Genomic DNA, 16,623 nt, shown 5'->3' on the forward strand with positions numbered 1-16,623 from the left:
CAAGTGACAAAACTACATTAACCACACACGCCTAAATAAACTAACTGATTGAGGCAGCAGGTTAAAAAATCCTTCGAAATCTTTTTCAGTCCTGTGATAAATCAGAGATGGCAGTGCCAGTGAAGATGCACATCAATATATATTACTGGAGGTAAACCTTTGAAGTTAAATACAACAATGTGGTTTGAAAATAAATTGAAATCTAGAGTACAGATGTTCATTGCAACCAAAATAAAAAAGACAAACAGACACGCACACAAAGGTTATGAAGCTGCACTCGACAACACCACAATCAATAGGGGTGTGTCATTTTAATTTTGATCCATACTGTAAAGGAATTAATGACGAAATATAGTACAAAAGATCATAGTACAAAGATCACAATAAAGCATATGCATACTTTCAGTTTACGTGTGCTGAACAAGCAGTTCAGAATTATTTTAACTTGAGTGATGAATCATTTGTGCGTCACTTGGCTGTCAAAAGATACAGTCTGCCTCAAGTATCACATGTTCAAACAGCTTAAAGCATCTACCACAATGTAAATTAAACGTGTTGTACTGTATCTTAACGAGCATCGACACCATAAACTGGTGTTTTGTACGAACTGTGCTGCCCATTAGAGATGATGACATGCACAGAAGCAAATCCGCTTTAAAAGTACAGTTAGATCAGACAGGAAAAAGGGTTACGGCATTTTCAGAACACTCTAGAAGGGCGTGTCCATCTGGCTGCCCTTAGCAGCAGGCGACACCACGCCATAGCTCCTCTCCTGCCACCTCAGCCACTGCATGTGGACCTCTTTCTGGACCTGTCAGACACAAACACAAACACAGACACACCGGCCACATATAATGTTTGGACCTGAATAAGAATGCAATAAATGATTCTTGCTTTATATGTTTAGCACAAAAAACACACAATGAAAGGACAGTTTACTCCTATAACAGGTGTGACAAGCTATTGTACTAGAGAGACATGGGACTAGAATATTTTTTTATCTGACTCTCGGCAAGAAAGAAAATAAGTTTCCCAAAATGTTCAGCTATTCCCTTAAACTTTAAAAACATGATCAAAAATCCCTCTAAGTCGATTAGTATAAGTCAAACACAAAATCTCAATTTATTTGTTATTAAGGTATCATTTGATTTCTTACTTTCGTATCAGAGACATTTTGAAAGCATAAGAAATTTGGCACTTGGCAGCAAAAAAATATGCATTAATAAACCACAGTGGTTTGTTGATGAAAGAATAGAGATTAAGATCAATTTAAATAATCCATTGGTCTATTTGATAGTTCAGAGTCTATCAAGTATAACCTGTGGGGTCCTAAAGCACAGATGAACATGGGTTTTGAGTTATTTTGTAGTGAATGTAAAACCCAGACTGGTGTTGCCCTCGCACTGTCTGGGGTTGACCTCACATTAATCACGGTGGTTACATAAGTGCTCTGGGTCCTTTCCTTACGCAATGAGGAGAAGAGAACTGATTCTTTTTCTTTTTACGTTTTAGGCCCTGACTACTTCAATCTACTCGCCCCATGCTGACATGTGACCTGGGTACACAGAGATCATGATAAACCTGTAAATTATCTGTGTGCATTTGTTCAATATGTTAAGATATATGTTTGAGTGGTGTGGCTTGTACTGACCTCTTGATTGAGAAAGCAATAGAGGATTGCTACAAGGAGCCCCTGTAAAAGAGATGGTTTTGATCATTAACATTTCGGACTAGTCCACATCATTAAGAGGTGTGGAGATTAGCTTTAAGATGTCAGACAAAAGTGAGAGCTGATGGGCTGAAAAATGAGAATTAATTACAGGTCTATTGTTCGGCTCCCGCTGCCAGCAAACAAGAATGGAAAAGATAATGGTCTTGATTCATATCTCTGTAATACCCAGCAGTGAGCTAGGTATAATCTTTCCGCAGTTCCTCTTATCTTTACACCAAAACACGCAGGATGAAATTGGTCTTAGCCATTTCACCTCTTTTATTCACAAAGCCTGTGTTACAGCGAAATGGGCAGTGTTGTAATTAAAAGATTTAATACTTATTTCACACCCTTAATTAATTTGAATTCTCGACATCGGGGAGCACAGGATAAATAATCCAATTCGGGGAGCTGGGAATCAAACCAGCTTGCGCCAGATGTGACATGAAGTGGCGGAAGCTATTTTACTTTTCCATGTCTCTGGCAGATGTAAAGACCAAGTACCAAGCAACCTTCTGCAAATTCAATTAAAGGGACTTAAAAATAACACGCCTCGAATCTTCACAGAACTGTTAGCATGCTTCCAGAATTAACTAGGATAATGGGAAACCTTACGTCAGCTTGTTAGCGGTTTGAGTGCGTTGCATTAAGACCAAACCACTGCACCTATAGGCATTCATCTTTTTTTACATAGTGTTGTTTGTATTAAAGAGAATTTCCAGTTGAAATTTCAATACCTTTCCTCTGAACAGCCTATTTCAATCACTGAGGGTTAAAACAATATACACTACGTAAAGAGATTACATCATGGGTATTGGCAGGGGAGTGTGTTTTCAGTGTATGCGAGCATGCTGTACAATATATCACTGTGAGAATATTGAGTGTTCATGCCGTACGGTGCAGTTGTACCTGGAAGGATCCCAAGCAGAGCTCGAAACAGAGCCGCAGGTTAATGCTGAAGTAGTCAGGCAGAAAATTGAAGAACATGTAGTGAGTGCCAAACAAAGGGATGAGGAGGAGGGTGGACTTAGTCAGGCGTCTGTTTCGCACAAGCAAGGGAAAAAAAAACAAAGATGCAGGAGGTGAAGGTACCCAACGGAGCCATTTACTGCATATCTTATCTGAATGCTGCTCTAGATAGCATCCTGCATACAGACACGCTAATCATCAGATGTCAGTCAAGAGGATACGTGTGTGTGTGTGTGTGTGTGTGTGTGTGTGTGTGTGTGTGTGTGCATGCATCAGTCTGAACACTGCTTTTGTTTGTGAGTGGCTGAAGTAGCAGGTGCACGATTCTAAGTGAGAATATTAAAATGTGTATGTGTAGGGGCACATACTAATCTGGCTGGTGTAATAAAAAGTCAAGCCTCACTTAACTTACCTCAGGTATGGCTATTCAAGATCCAGAGATGCATGATGTGCCTGAAAACTTTCAGCCAATTATTGAGCCTATTTCAATTAGAAATCATGACAGGCCTCTTGGGAGGTGGAAAGGTAGATGTGGCCAAACGCTTGTGGTTACTGAATGAATCTCCCACTGTGGTGTAGCAACAGTTTTCACCGTTGAAAACACCAAAGTGTCTACTTATCAGAAAACAATTTCAAAATCTGCCAATCAGACTATAAAAATGCTTAAAAAGAAAAAGAAAGTTACACAGATGCAGCTTTAAAAAAGCAAGATGCGTTAGGAGAACATGGAAGCTACATTAGATTAAAGCAAGTCATAGCTGGTAATTTCTCAGTTGGTAATTTATGGGTAGAGTATTTCTGTATTCAAAGTGCAGTAATGACTAAAGTAGAAGATATTGCATCACTGCAGAGGTCACTCACTTATATTGTGTCTGCAAGTAAAGGATTACCTGTACTGAGAGGAGTTATTGAACTGGATCAGCCGAGGATTGAGCTTCTGTATTAGGATTCTCACGATGTTCATGAAGAGCATAAAATTTACCTGTTGATAGAAAAGGGAAGAATGAAAAATGAAGGAACAATACTTTAATGGGCTTGACAGGTATTACAACAAATGCTGCTTACGCAGTGTGATTACTGAATGTCATGGCAACAATATGGGTAGCCAAGTGTGCACAAAAGATTTTTTTTCCCTCAGAATCCATCTCTAAAAAGAATGTAAACAAACCATCTGCACAACAATGTGTAATCTGCTGGGTGCATAAATGAGGGTCCATCGTTCTGATGGCTTTGTTTGTTTCGGCACAATGGGGGCATTTACCGCAATAGACACAACAATTGGTCCCTTGATGATCCACCAATAGGGCGAGTTCTCGTTGATGTCCCAACATCTGTGCGGAAAAAACATTTTGCAAAATGCATCTTAATCAGTCAGCGCAAGTTCTCTTCCAGGGTGATGGACAATGAATTCAGCTAACTGTAGAATAAAAAACAATCCAAGCGAGGAGGAAATTATAGTGAGCACAAAATGAGTCCATCCATCCATCGTCTACCGCTTTATCCATTTAAGGGTCTCGGAGGGGCTGGAGCCAATCCCAGCTAACGTTGGGCGAGAGTCGGGGTTCACCCTGGACAGGTCACCAGCAGGGCCACATACAGAGACGGACAACCGTTCACTCTCACATTCACACCTACGGTCAATTTAGAGTCTCCAATGAACCTAACCCCATTCTGCATGTCTTTGCACTGTGGGAGGAAGCCAGAGAACCCGGAGAGAACCCACACATACACGAGGAGAACATGCAAACTCCACACAGAAAGGCCCTGGTTGGTTTGAACCAGGATTCGAACCTAGAACCTTCTTGCTGTGAGGCAAAGGTGCTAACCACTACACCACCGCGCATCCCCACAAAATGAGTGTGAATTTTAAATAGAGGAAAATATATTGTAATACAGCAATGCTGTATATGATGAAACACGTTTTATTTTTTTTAGTGCCACACTGGTTTTAACAGTTGCACTCTTGATTTTAGAATGCAATCTTGGACATTGGTAAATCCGAAAAATGTATAGAATAAATAAATAATTGTGTGATGGAAATGGTATAGTGTAGGGTTATACGAACTCTGTGTCCTCAAAATACAGCCTGGATCCAATCCACAGGGTGATGAAGAGCACAGGTACACCTGTGGTAAGATAGAAAACAAAAACTAATATCAATGCGATGCAATAAATACACACACAGACACATACACATTGAGTTTGTCACGGTGGGTTTAAGTGGGTTAGGGGGGAAGGTATTTAATAAAAGGAAACAAAACAGACGTCCAGTCTCTTAGGGGTGAAAAATAAACAAAAACTCAAACTTAGGAGATCCGAAACTTAACTCAGAAACTTGGACACTGACGCATGGCATGGCTTAAACATTGAGACACAGTGCTACACAGAAAACCAGACCCAGGAGCACAGGAAATGAATTACAAAATTATACAGGAAATACAAAACCCAAGATGCACACAACACGTGGATCACAAGAAGGTGACTTTACATAAACCAAGACACAAGGGAGGGCGATCACAGAAATGATATACATACATAAAGTCCACAGAGTTACAAAAGTCTATAAAGAGTTGTCAGTCTTTCACAAAGGTCCAATAAGACGCCTTGACAGAGTTGGCTGAATTGTAGTTACACAGTTACCAGTGTGTGAGCCTGTTGGCTGAATGTCAGCATCAATCTGTGCAGCAAGAACTCAAAGTAAATGCAACAATTCAGTGGCTATAGCAGTATACTTGTACAATATGTGGAAGTTCTCATCGTGCCTCACTACCACTGAGACAAATACCGAAGTAAATGGCAGCGAGTGCTTGCTAGTGCATGGAACTAACCTTATTTCATATAATTCAAATTCTTAAGGAATCAACAAAACATTCCACCTACAAACTTAATCAAAGAAGATATAAGTGGCCACCACAGGGATATAATCTTAAATTTGTTTTGTGTTGGTAATTACAGTGGCCACTCAGCCAGGAGAGTTCCTGTCTTTATTAATGTAATAAGCTGGGGATGTTGGTCGATGTCTGTCTGTCTTCCTCGTTGTCCCTAAAGACAGATGTGAAAGCCCTTTAAAAAACAAAACTGTGAGACGTCTTTACTCAGTCTTCTGATTCTGGAGGACGATGCTGTGTGTTACAGTGTTTATGTGGCTCTCAGTTTGAGATCTTAGGCCCGTTGGCATGACATTGATAAGAGTGGTTGGAATTATATATTATTTGCAAATACATCCATGCTATTTGGTAGTAAAAAAAAGGCAAGATTCCAAATGTTTCAGTAAGTGGCACTGTGTGGAGACATAAAGTAAATATCAAAATATTAAACTTATGTACTGCAGTCTGCTTTTTTTTTAAAATACCCAAATATTGTAAGTAGCAATACTATATGGAAGATTTATTATATGTGAACAAAAATCCTCATTTAAATTTTTAATATCTTCAGCACAAGGCAGATACAGTAGTTTCCAAAATAAAGGGTTATGTTCCACACCAGATGCAGCACATTTATATTTCAGCACTCCAAAAAGGAATAACAGTCTCTAGGGCATCAAATTATAGGGATATTGATAAAAAAAAACGCATCTATTTCACAGAGATCAAAAAAGCAGCAACTCATCCTGAACATAATGTCCTGGCTGTATAAACAGAATAAGTAGCAGTGGTGCCAGACAGAAAAAGACCTGACTGAACTCTCAAACTTTTCAGGCATGTTTATTCAAGCATAAAGCTCATTTTTATTTGAAAGTATAACTCACCTTGAGCCAGCATACATTTAATATAGAGATGAAAACTCAAATATGTATAAAATACAAATGATCTTGTCCCCTTATATTGTATAGTATAGTGAGTATAATAAAGGATCCTGTATTTCAAATGTGTAATATCTACTTAATATCTACTGTGTAAAACTCTTAAGATTAAATCTGCAGCTCAGCAGAAACAAATGTCCGGGAAATTGAAGGTCCGGGTTTCTCACCCCATCCCAGCAGGCTGAAGCCCCACAGGCATCGCCGGCTGTGACTGAAAGAGGAGAGCAGCAGGGAATTGAGGTAGAGCGCCTCCACCAGGAGCCAGAAAAAGTTTGCCATTACACAGTAGTGACAGAAGACCACAGAGGCCTTACAGGCGAACTGGACGGAAACAACAACAACAAAAATAACAGGAAAGAAGAGGACAGAAGGAAGTGCAAGTAAAAATTAGTATGTGAGAGGAGCCGTGCAAGCAATATGTGATGGGGGCGATGCGTAAATATGAAAGCAGGGAAATATGCAAAGGCCCTCTTGTTTTAATTACATTACAGTACATTACATTACATTAGCAGAAACTTTTGTCCAAAGCGACTTATAATAAGTGCATATTCAAACGTCATTATCTTACCGTGGAAAGGGTGCAGTGGTTGATGTCGTCACTTGAGAACAGAGTGGCATCCTTGATGAACACTGCCGTGGATTTCAGGATAAACGCAATGAAAAGCTGGATGTGAATGAAGTTCCTGGCACAACGTAGCCTCCTGTCGGGAAAAAAAAGAAGCAAACATGTCGGTTTTGAGCGAAAAAGATAATGCAAAAGTACAAAACAATGTTAATCATGTTGACTGTGTAAGGAACGAAAACCACTGAATATATGACGACAAATTATAGGGAAAACATCATTTCTATTACTAGTGATGATGATGATGACAACAGTATATACAAAAACATGTATACTTTGGACAGATCAAAGCCAGAACGAGGTAGTTGTGTCTGTTAAAGCAAACTCCAGGTAGCTGCCCCGTCTGTCTTTCCTTTGAATTTGTCAGTAATCTGTTTGTACCTGAAGAGCAACAGGATCAGCACAGCAACCGCCAGCACCACCAGAGAAAGGCTGTAGCCGACGGTGTATATCAGCCTCACAGTGGCAAAGTATGACTCTTCCGTCTGAAAGCAGATTTTGCGGAAGGAAGTTACACTCGTGAAATCAAATCAATGCATTTCAAAACGCTGTCAGGCTTCAGAACGATTGTATTGTGTCCAAATGAGACTAGACTGCAGATTAGTTCATAGGACTCAGATGTATTCAAGAGGTGACTGCACCACTGTGTCGAGGCTGTGTGGCTGGACTGGATCAACTCAGAAAGTTAGACGTCTTTCCACCCGTGCTTGTGGAAGACTAAAGAGCTCTTTTCAAACTCTCGACAAAGATTATCTGTACGGCTCTGTAGTCATTTCTCATGATTATCGTCCAAAAACAGCGGCGAGCGTCATACTCTCTTTGAAACCAGGTAATTTCAGCTATTACCTAATGGGTGACATTCGATTCAACTTTTTGCCTCGCTAAAGTGTTTTCACAGATGATGTGTACTTATATCTGAGTAGATTTTCTCTTTTAGTCTCGAGAGGCAGCGAACCAGTAACACTACGTTCGGAACTCAACTACCAGAGAGAAACACGTATACATTTTTATTTCAGATGTTTTTTGTTGCTTGCTATACCTGTAACACCAGTGGTATAAACCAAAATAAATAAAATAATAATAATACAATCAATTATTATGGAGCATTCTGATATCTGCCTATCAGTGATAGAATTGTGATATGAAATCCTAAACTGGTGCCTTACGTTAGTGTCTTACTTTGCTTTTGTTGACTGCTAAAGCTACAACATAATGTTGTCTCCCGCTCTGTTGGTTGTCTCCTTCTTCCTGCTGCTTCTGCCCCCGTTTCCAACTCTTCCCCCTGACCTTTGCACCCTCGCTCTAGGGTCTCTCATTCCCCGGTCTGACCTCTGTGTCGCCCTTGACCTGCGACTCTCACCTCGGGAATGTCATCATCCACGCTGCAGGCGATGTGGTACGGTGGGAAGGGCCGGGACCAACCTCCGGCGGTGCAGTTGCGGCTCACTGCACCTGAGGTGAAAGGTGAAGACATCAAGAATTCAACTCAGCCATAAAGAGGTGAATTTCAGATTAGAATGACTACACAGGAAACACAGAGAAATACATATTCAGGTAAAATGCATTTGACCGTACTAGAGCAGTGGCTCTCAGGGTCGCTGTGTCGTTCGGCCCACTGATTTATTTCCGACGGAAATGTATAAAAACAACTTTGGGATGAAGCGCCATTAAATCATAAACTGACATTCAGGGTGGAGACAAATTCCATTGACTCTGGAGATCCTGACCTTTTTTCAGTGGCACCTCAAGATTCTTAAAGTTTTCTCTACACCTGGGCAATATCTGGATTGACACAAAGGTTTGACATTCATGTTTGCCAGAGGCACCTTTACCTCTGGCTGGTGAGGTTTGCATTTGGGATTTATTCATGAAATATCTCAACAACTATTGATGAGCTGCCAAGAAATTCTCTTCAGACATGGATGGCCCCCAGAGCATTGATCCTGCTGACATTTCATCCACCGTGAGTTTGGCATCATGTTTTGAGTGACTTGTCTCAAAAGAAGCTGGAATGCCACGGAATTTCTGTTGACACATTTACGTTTCCCTCAGGATGAACTTCAGTGACTTGAACTATTCATCTATCACCTTCGACCTTCGACCTTCACCTGTGTTGTTTCTGAAGAGGGATAGGACTGCAGGACAACCTCTGTGGACCGTGTCTCCAATGCCTGCGTGAGGCCAACAAACGACTGCATCCCAAAATGCCCGACAACCTTTTCGGAAGAAGTTTAGGAGGAGAGTGAAGGTAAAACAGAAAAGAAAAGGAAAACAAGTAAAAGTTTGTCTGTCCAGCTAATTAATTAGACAGGTTACTGTGTCACACATCACCGCCGGAAATGCACAGTTGTTTGAATATGAACTCATGGAGATACAGTAGAAGTAAATGGAGTGTATCATGCAAGTTACTTCCAATAACATTTATTAAAGCCATGACATGTCTCTATGTAAACTGCATTAAGACAGGAAGGAGGGAGAACTGTAGGTCCCCAAGCAAGACATTTATCTTGAGATAGATCACATACATAAATCTCTTCTACAGAGGCACCACAGTGATAAATCACTCAAATGATTTTCATTCTGCGGTTGAGATGCCATCAAGAATCTCCCCTGAAACTACTGGGGAAGCACTGATTCCAGTTAAGATTCTATAGGGTGATTTAAAAAAAGGGAAACACACCTTCGTGGCTTCTGTTGGCCTGCGCCACAATGAACTGGAGGCAGCGATGCTCCTCTTTCTCCAACTGATATATGAACTCACATTCAGGATGCAGGCTCGATAAAGCCTAGAGGTGGTAGAGAAGGAAGAAAGGAAGCACAAAATGAGGGAATGCTCCATATCAGAGATATATACAGACATTTAGGCAAAGGACGTAGTGGCTTAAATACACAAAAGGGTCTTCAATCTGTACGGGGGGCGGGGAAATCACTCAGTTTATAAAGGACAGTGACTCTTCAGCAGGAACAGCTTTCCCACTAAAACAATAACCCCTGCACATGTTTCTGTTGGCGGCATTAGCAGAGAAAAAACAATCTCCCACTATATGCTCAGAGTGCAAGCTCGGGAAATTCATTAAATTAGTTTGTCCCTCGGGACATATATGATTGTCTCGACTCTCCAGTGTTTGTCTGCCCCTGTTCATCCCTCTGTGTCCTGATGTCGAATCGAAACAGACTAAGCATTGACATTTATGTTGGACTGAAGCAGATAAGAAAAAATCAAGTTTTTATACACTATACAATTCAATTCAAAAAATGTATAATATTAACTGTTTGCACCTTATCTTCATACACATATGTTTACATGTTATCTTCTGTGTACTTATTGTGCTGCAAGCCTTAATTAGAATGAAGTGTGCTTGAACACAGAAGCAGCTAATGCACCAGATGTTGTTGTTGTTGTTGGCAATGGGAGCCGTAGAGAGGAGACAGTGTTGAAACTAGGGTTTGGTTTTGATCATAGTGTGAAAAGGAGCTTCCCTTACTGTAGCTACTATAGCATCAAAGCACACGTATAGATTTGAATAAAGAACACTTGTGTTTGGTAGAAGGAGTAATATCCGTCGGGAGGTTTCCACAGTGCTGCTTTGCAGTGTGGTGTTAGATTGTCAGCTCAGCTTCATGTGGTCTGTACAGTATTTATTCCCACATTAGCAAAGGAGCCCATGAATCAAATCAACATTATACTGCCTTAAATTGCCAAATGGAAAAGTCAGGTGAGCAAAGATACCTTTTTTACAAAACTATCAACTGAAGTTTGAAAGTGATGTCAATTCTTAGTATTTTATCACTTAAATGTACCACTGCTTTTTCTTTATTTAATAAAGGGGTTATATCTCTGTACCTACAACAAACACCTGGACGTGAGAGAAGTATCTATTTTGAATGGGCTACACCACTATGGGTTCAATTCAGTAGCTTTTTTTATTTTTCTTTATGCTGCCAGTCAACTGGTGTCTGAATCTAAAGGTCAGAGCTGCAGTTCTGGGTCTTGTTTTCGTGAACTCAGACAACATACTTGCAACTGGTTGTTTCCTGATGAAATGTCTTGCATGGTATCGCCACTCGAGTTTCTGTCTGTTCCTTTTAATTCACCCATCCAGGCATAATGGACTTTTTAGGTGCTGGCATGTTGGAGAAGATTCTTTCATTAGTGTGTTTGTGTGTGTGTGTGTGTGTGTGTGTGTGTGTGTGTTAATAGAGTTAATTGGGGGCTCTAATATCTGAGTTGTGCCTTTGGTTTTAGAAGTTGTACATTAAATGAAACGTGACAGGACATCACAACAAGTTGCAGACGCAGCCTTAATTAAGTCATCTGTGTTACTGATCGTCATACTGCACAGACTTTAGTCCTCGTTTCAGCTCAGTTCCGTCTTATTAGGAAAGACCAGAGGGAAAACAGATCTCATTATAACAAGATGCAACCAAACTCTTAATGAAACGCTTCAGAAGCCAAATTCCTGTGGGACCGCAGATGCTCCCGCTGGACCAGCTTCCCCAGTGTCATGCCGATAAGACGAACTGGTTGTGTGTAAGAAGCATTTCCATGAAAGAGATCTATGGGTTTGTCAGGTAATGACATGAGGTAAACTGCCAACAACAAGGTTTTTATCATTATAAAAACAAGGGTAGGGATTTTTGGATTTGAACAAGGGAAATTCTTCGAAGGAACACACGCTAAAAAAAATATCCTAAAGAAGTGTCAGTCGTACATGTATAGATAAAGAAGTGACCGTCTGCCTTTGAGATTCTCATCGACAGCCAGATTGTTGGAAGGATTTAAACCCCGAACACACCAGAGTCAAATCAGCACTGATGCAACGAGAAGTCCAACTAAAGAAATAGATGTGAAATTGGTTTGAACTGAAAATCTTCACTCCTGTTTCTCCAACACAATCACTCACCTCAGCCCTCTGTCCTCATTTTGTGTCTAACCTGTCAACATATTCACATCTCTCTCTCTCTCTCTCTCTCTCACACACACACACACACACACACACACACACACACACACACACACACACACACACACACATGCACACACACACACACACACATGCACACACACACACACACACTGAGACATAATGAGATTCTTGGGAAGCAGCCACACAGAATGATAAACCACCTTTTGTAACTCCTGTATCAAAAAAAGACCTGCAGAATAAACACGGCGCAGAAAACTATAGTGGAACTGAGCACAATTATCCTGACAGTTGCTGGACAGAAAATGTTTTTGTTTAAGTAAGTGGGAAGAAAAATATGCAATCTGCCATCCATCAATGAATGGCTGTGTTGGAAACAACCTGAGCAAATCACTACCAGTCCTCTTTGTTCCTAATGCAATGCTAATAATCTAATGAGAGGTGTTACTGTGCAATTACTGCCCCTCCTGTTGAAAAGCAGGGAAGGGACGTATGAACGAAAAAGAAAAGGTCTACTGTGACTCCTGCAGAGAAGAATTCAGACAGTCAGAGTTTGCAATAATTGTGCTTCAGGGTAGGATATGTATGTAGAAAGATGTTATTTTCTCCCATCTCTTTGGTTATATTGCTTTAATTCACCAGCTGAGCATTGAATTACTGGAGAATTTGAATCCAAATGTGCACAGACAAAAATCATCGGCTTAAATCGCACTGACAAACGCCACAACAGGAAAACCAGTCACCGCTTTTTTATGTTGTCGCTGATCAGCGTGGCTGTCAGTCGGCAGCCACGTTCTGTTCACGTGTCCTCCCCTGTTTACATGCAAAGAGGACGCTCCGCAGACCTTTGGTCCTACGTAAGGATGGGGGGCGCGCGAGAGGACGTGAGCAAAGCTTTGAATGGCAGCGCGTGAGGTGTTTAGGCGAAAGTCAAGACTTGGTGGTGACGAGCCCTGAGGGAGCGCGGCGTGCTCACGCATTTCAGCTGCATGATGGGATAAAGTGAGGCACTCTGCTGCAGTTAAGACATAGTAACGGAGATAGGGATAGATGGGTTGCTGCGTATAAGGTAAGGCTGGATAATATGATCTATGAAAATAAATGCAAAGCCAGGGTCCCCTTCACACATTCAGGGTGCCGCATGCAGTCTGCTGTAAAAATGCACTCTGAGAGGTGAAGCCCATTATCCACTAACTACCCAAAAAGGGGCCATCGGATTGGGCTCACTTTGCAGATGTTTCCTTCTATTTTGAACAGCAAATGGGGCGCACTTTCACACCGCAGCACTCCAGCACTGTATAAAAAAATATAAAACATGTTCAGCCGATCGGAAGAAGAGCACAAAAACAGCCAGTCTCAGGAGTTCATGAATTGATGTACTTGTTTGACTTTTTTGGGAAACATACGTATGCGCTGTCGTAACTGGATGGAACATATGTGAAGCTGGAGCCAGGGGAGCCAGTCTACATTTCTAACTTTTGTTGCTTAACTACCTGTTTTCCTGTTTCCAGGCTTTATGCAATGCTGAGCTAACCGGCTGCTGGACACGAGTTTCATATTTTTCTTACAAACAGACAAGCATCAATCTTATCTAACTTAAATCTTGTGATAGAAATCCAGGTGTCTATCCCAAAATGTCAAACTATATGCAACTGTACAAAAACGCAACCAAGTATAGTCCATCAGCTTTGAGCTTCAGTGAATTTAGTTCATATGAGTAAGATGCATGTTTAAACTTTACAGTACTGAGTCAAAAATATTTCTTTGTTATCGTTTTTCATTATTTTCCTTGTCATTTTTCTTTCTTTTATTTTTTCTTTCATTTCTCAGGTTCTGTTTAAACATTCATAAGACTAGAGACCGGCCAAACTAATGGTCTTGTATGTGATTATTTTCAGTGATTAGGTTTGTGCGTGTGCGTGTGCATGTCCTGTGTGCGTTCATTAAAATTCTCTGCGGTCCTGAGCAGGGAGAGGGAACATACTGGACAGAATGAAATGGATCACAGTGATGAGTGTCTGCCCTGTTCTCCTTCTCTCTCTCTGGCATGGTGATCGTCACACCAGCCGTTTGCCTGCTTCTCATATTTCTATTCTGTTATGGAAATTCGCAAGGCGGCCATGTAATAATAGTCCCACAACGATGTTGTAAGTGTTGGTGTGTGAATGTGCGACATGTGTACTGTTTGCTGTCTGTCTTGCTCCTTCATGGTTGATTTACTAAAACAAATTGTACAAACTAAACTGTAAATAGATCTGTCCCGTTTAATCCACTTTACTGATTTCAATAAGATGTGTGCGTGCGTGTGTGTGGGTGTGGATACAGTATGCAGTTGTGTTCTTACATCCCTTGCCATCCCTTCCTCCTACAATCACCTTGTTCTTGGCGCTCTGTGCCGTATTCCTTGGAAGTCAACCTACACACTCACACACAACTGCACAGACATACATAAATCATAAAACAATGTACCATGAACTACAAAAATCAACCCATTTGTACAGAATAAAAATGTATCTCTTTGTGTGTGCATTTGTGTGCGTGTGTGTAGAAATTTCATGTTTTTTTCATTTAACAGTAAATCTCACATTCCCTACACTAATCACTTTTTGCGTGTGCACGTTTTAGATGTGAATGCCTGAACACTATATTTTAATTATAGCGAGACCTTACTGTCCACACACACACACACACACACACACACACACACACACACACACACACACACACACACACACACACACACACACACAAACACACACACACACACACAAACACACACACACACACACACACACACAAATGGAAAGTGACTACAACTACAGCACAAGAATATAATGAAACAACAGCCAGTCACAGATAAAAACAGCATAAATATGTGATTATTTTTCTGCAGGACATTTGGTCTGTAAAGTGGCAGAAAATTGTGAAAAGTGTGGATCCCAGTTTCCCACAGCAAAGTAAACAATTGTTTTGTTGATGCAAAGTTTGACTTAACTATATAAGAAATATTTTCAATTTGAACCAGAATGCAGTCAGTGATCAGCATTTTGCCAGATACACTATATTTATGTGTATATATGCATTTACTACACAATATTCGCAGGCACAGATACACACACTGAGTCCTTTCATCCAATATCAATCTGCTCTACATTGATTTTGAGTTAATATGAAAGCAGATGCTACATATAAAAATCATGATCACACGTGCAGAGACCAATGTTGTGGTGTTAATAATAATAATAATAATAATACACACTATCACATTAATGAAATACTCTCCTGCATGGAGCTTCGGCTCACGTGCTGGACCAAACTGTTTTATGTATTTTGATTGTGTTTCATCATCATCAGCCTCAGGTCATTTTGCACAAATATGTCAAATGCAGTTGTTCAGTTTTTTCCAGGAAAAAAACTCTATTAAGTTTTACGTGGCAATGATCTCTCTCTCTCTCTCTCTCTCTCTCTCTCACACACACAGATGAAGTAACAGTAAATCACTCACAGTTGGAGCCAAACACAGAGTGAGAAACATCCAGGACATGATGAAGGTGCAGTGTCCTCCGCTCACTCCAGCGTGGCGCTTTCCTCAACGACACTGCATCACTATCACCCTCCGGCAGGACGGGATGCTCAGCCTCTGTCAGCCTCTCTCCCCAGGTGAGAATGAAACATCTCATCATCAAGCCATGCAGTCATAATGCAGGCGTCCCTGTGTTTGTTTTCAGAATAAAAGCCTCGCCCCAAGCTGCAAAAAGAAATAGTTGTGCATTAATTATTTTTGGGGATATATCCATAGCCGTGAAAATAAATGCTACTCACACTAGGTGAACGGTGGGGAATTAAATCGAATCAACCCATTGTGTCGCAACTGTGAGGAGACACGTTTTACTTTTATTCTGAAGGATGGAGTCAGCTCCTACCGCAGCCTTTTAGCTTTATAACTGAGCGTAAAGTGATGGTTACAATGCATCCTGACTGTGTCGCTAGACACAAACACTACACCACACTACCTGCCTTGCACGATTAAACTATATTGTCAAATACGTGCTTTAGAAATAATCAGTCACAGTTGCTAATAGTTGTGAAAAATGACATTTCAGGGCTGAAACACAAAGGCATTGGAAAGTTAAGTCAATCACTCTTGTGAAAGATAAATTGTCAATTGGTCAATTGGAAACAGTCAAGATCGAGCTCAGATGGCAACTTTCCCAGATAACTATAAGGTTCGCTCGGATCTGGAGCTTTGCCGTCACATCTGACATTTAAAACGCAGGCTCTTGTGTCAGGTCTCCGCACCACAGCATAAACCTCAAGGCATTTCCAGCTTTGCCACCACTGTCACATGCCTGAGATCTGAAAGTGAAGTTGTGATACATTACATAGCAAGATAACTTCCAAACTTAATCAATTAAATGGCTAAGGGCATTTGTAAGACACTGTGATGCACCGTCTCCAGATGGCAACTGTCAATTCAGAAGGTGTGTGAGCTGTTCCCAAATGTCATTCAATTATCAAGTCTTCATTTCTGAGTGAGGCGGTATAATTCGATTTTTCTGATGTTCCCAGTTGTTAAACTCTAAATGAGACACAG

At 40.8% G+C, this 16,623-nt stretch overlaps 1 protein-coding gene and 1 long non-coding RNA gene across 2 annotated transcripts; one reads left to right on the forward strand and one right to left on the reverse strand.

Moving 5' to 3' along the window:
• Positions 1–263: 263 nt before the first annotated feature.
• ghrhrl (growth hormone releasing hormone receptor, like) lies at positions 264–16,495 on the reverse strand. Its single transcript, XM_035646927.2, has 13 exons — positions 15,535–16,495; positions 9,785–9,890; positions 9,213–9,320; positions 8,465–8,556; positions 7,486–7,589; positions 7,051–7,183; positions 6,650–6,803; positions 4,746–4,806; positions 3,942–4,011; positions 3,571–3,662; positions 2,621–2,750; positions 1,652–1,693; positions 264–811 (listed from the first exon to the last, which is right to left on the reverse strand). The coding sequence occupies exons 1-13, from the start codon at positions 15,571–15,573 to the stop codon at positions 710–712; spliced, it is 1,233 nt and encodes a 410-aa protein (XP_035502820.2). The 5' UTR covers positions 15,574–16,495; the 3' UTR covers positions 264–709.
• Positions 7,442–15,666, forward strand: LOC118317867. Its single transcript, XR_004795550.2, has 5 exons — positions 7,442–7,574; positions 8,411–8,604; positions 8,925–9,067; positions 9,157–9,352; positions 15,511–15,666. It is a non-coding gene; the product is annotated as an uncharacterized LOC118317867 (long non-coding RNA).
• Positions 16,496–16,623: the final 128 nt, after the last annotated feature.

The sequence above is a fragment of the Scophthalmus maximus genome, chromosome 13 (assembly GCF_022379125.1).
Source record: "Scophthalmus maximus strain ysfricsl-2021 chromosome 13, ASM2237912v1, whole genome shotgun sequence".
Taxonomy (NCBI): Eukaryota; Metazoa; Chordata; class Actinopteri; order Pleuronectiformes; family Scophthalmidae; genus Scophthalmus; species Scophthalmus maximus.

Bases quoted from the DNA above. Each gene is read 5' to 3' on its own strand.
- ghrhrl (XM_035646927.2), bottom strand. From the start codon at position 15,573: ATGTCCTGGATGTTTCTCACTCTGTGTTTGGCTCCAACT. The intron at 4,012-4,745 runs GTTCGTATAACC...TTTTCCGCACAG, and splicing joins CTGTATTTTGAGGACACAGA to ATGTTGGGACATCAACGAGA. The intron at 1,694-2,620 runs GTACAACTGCAC...TCTCTTTTACAG, and splicing joins TCTGCTTGGGATCCTTCCAG to GGGCTCCTTGTAGCAATCCT.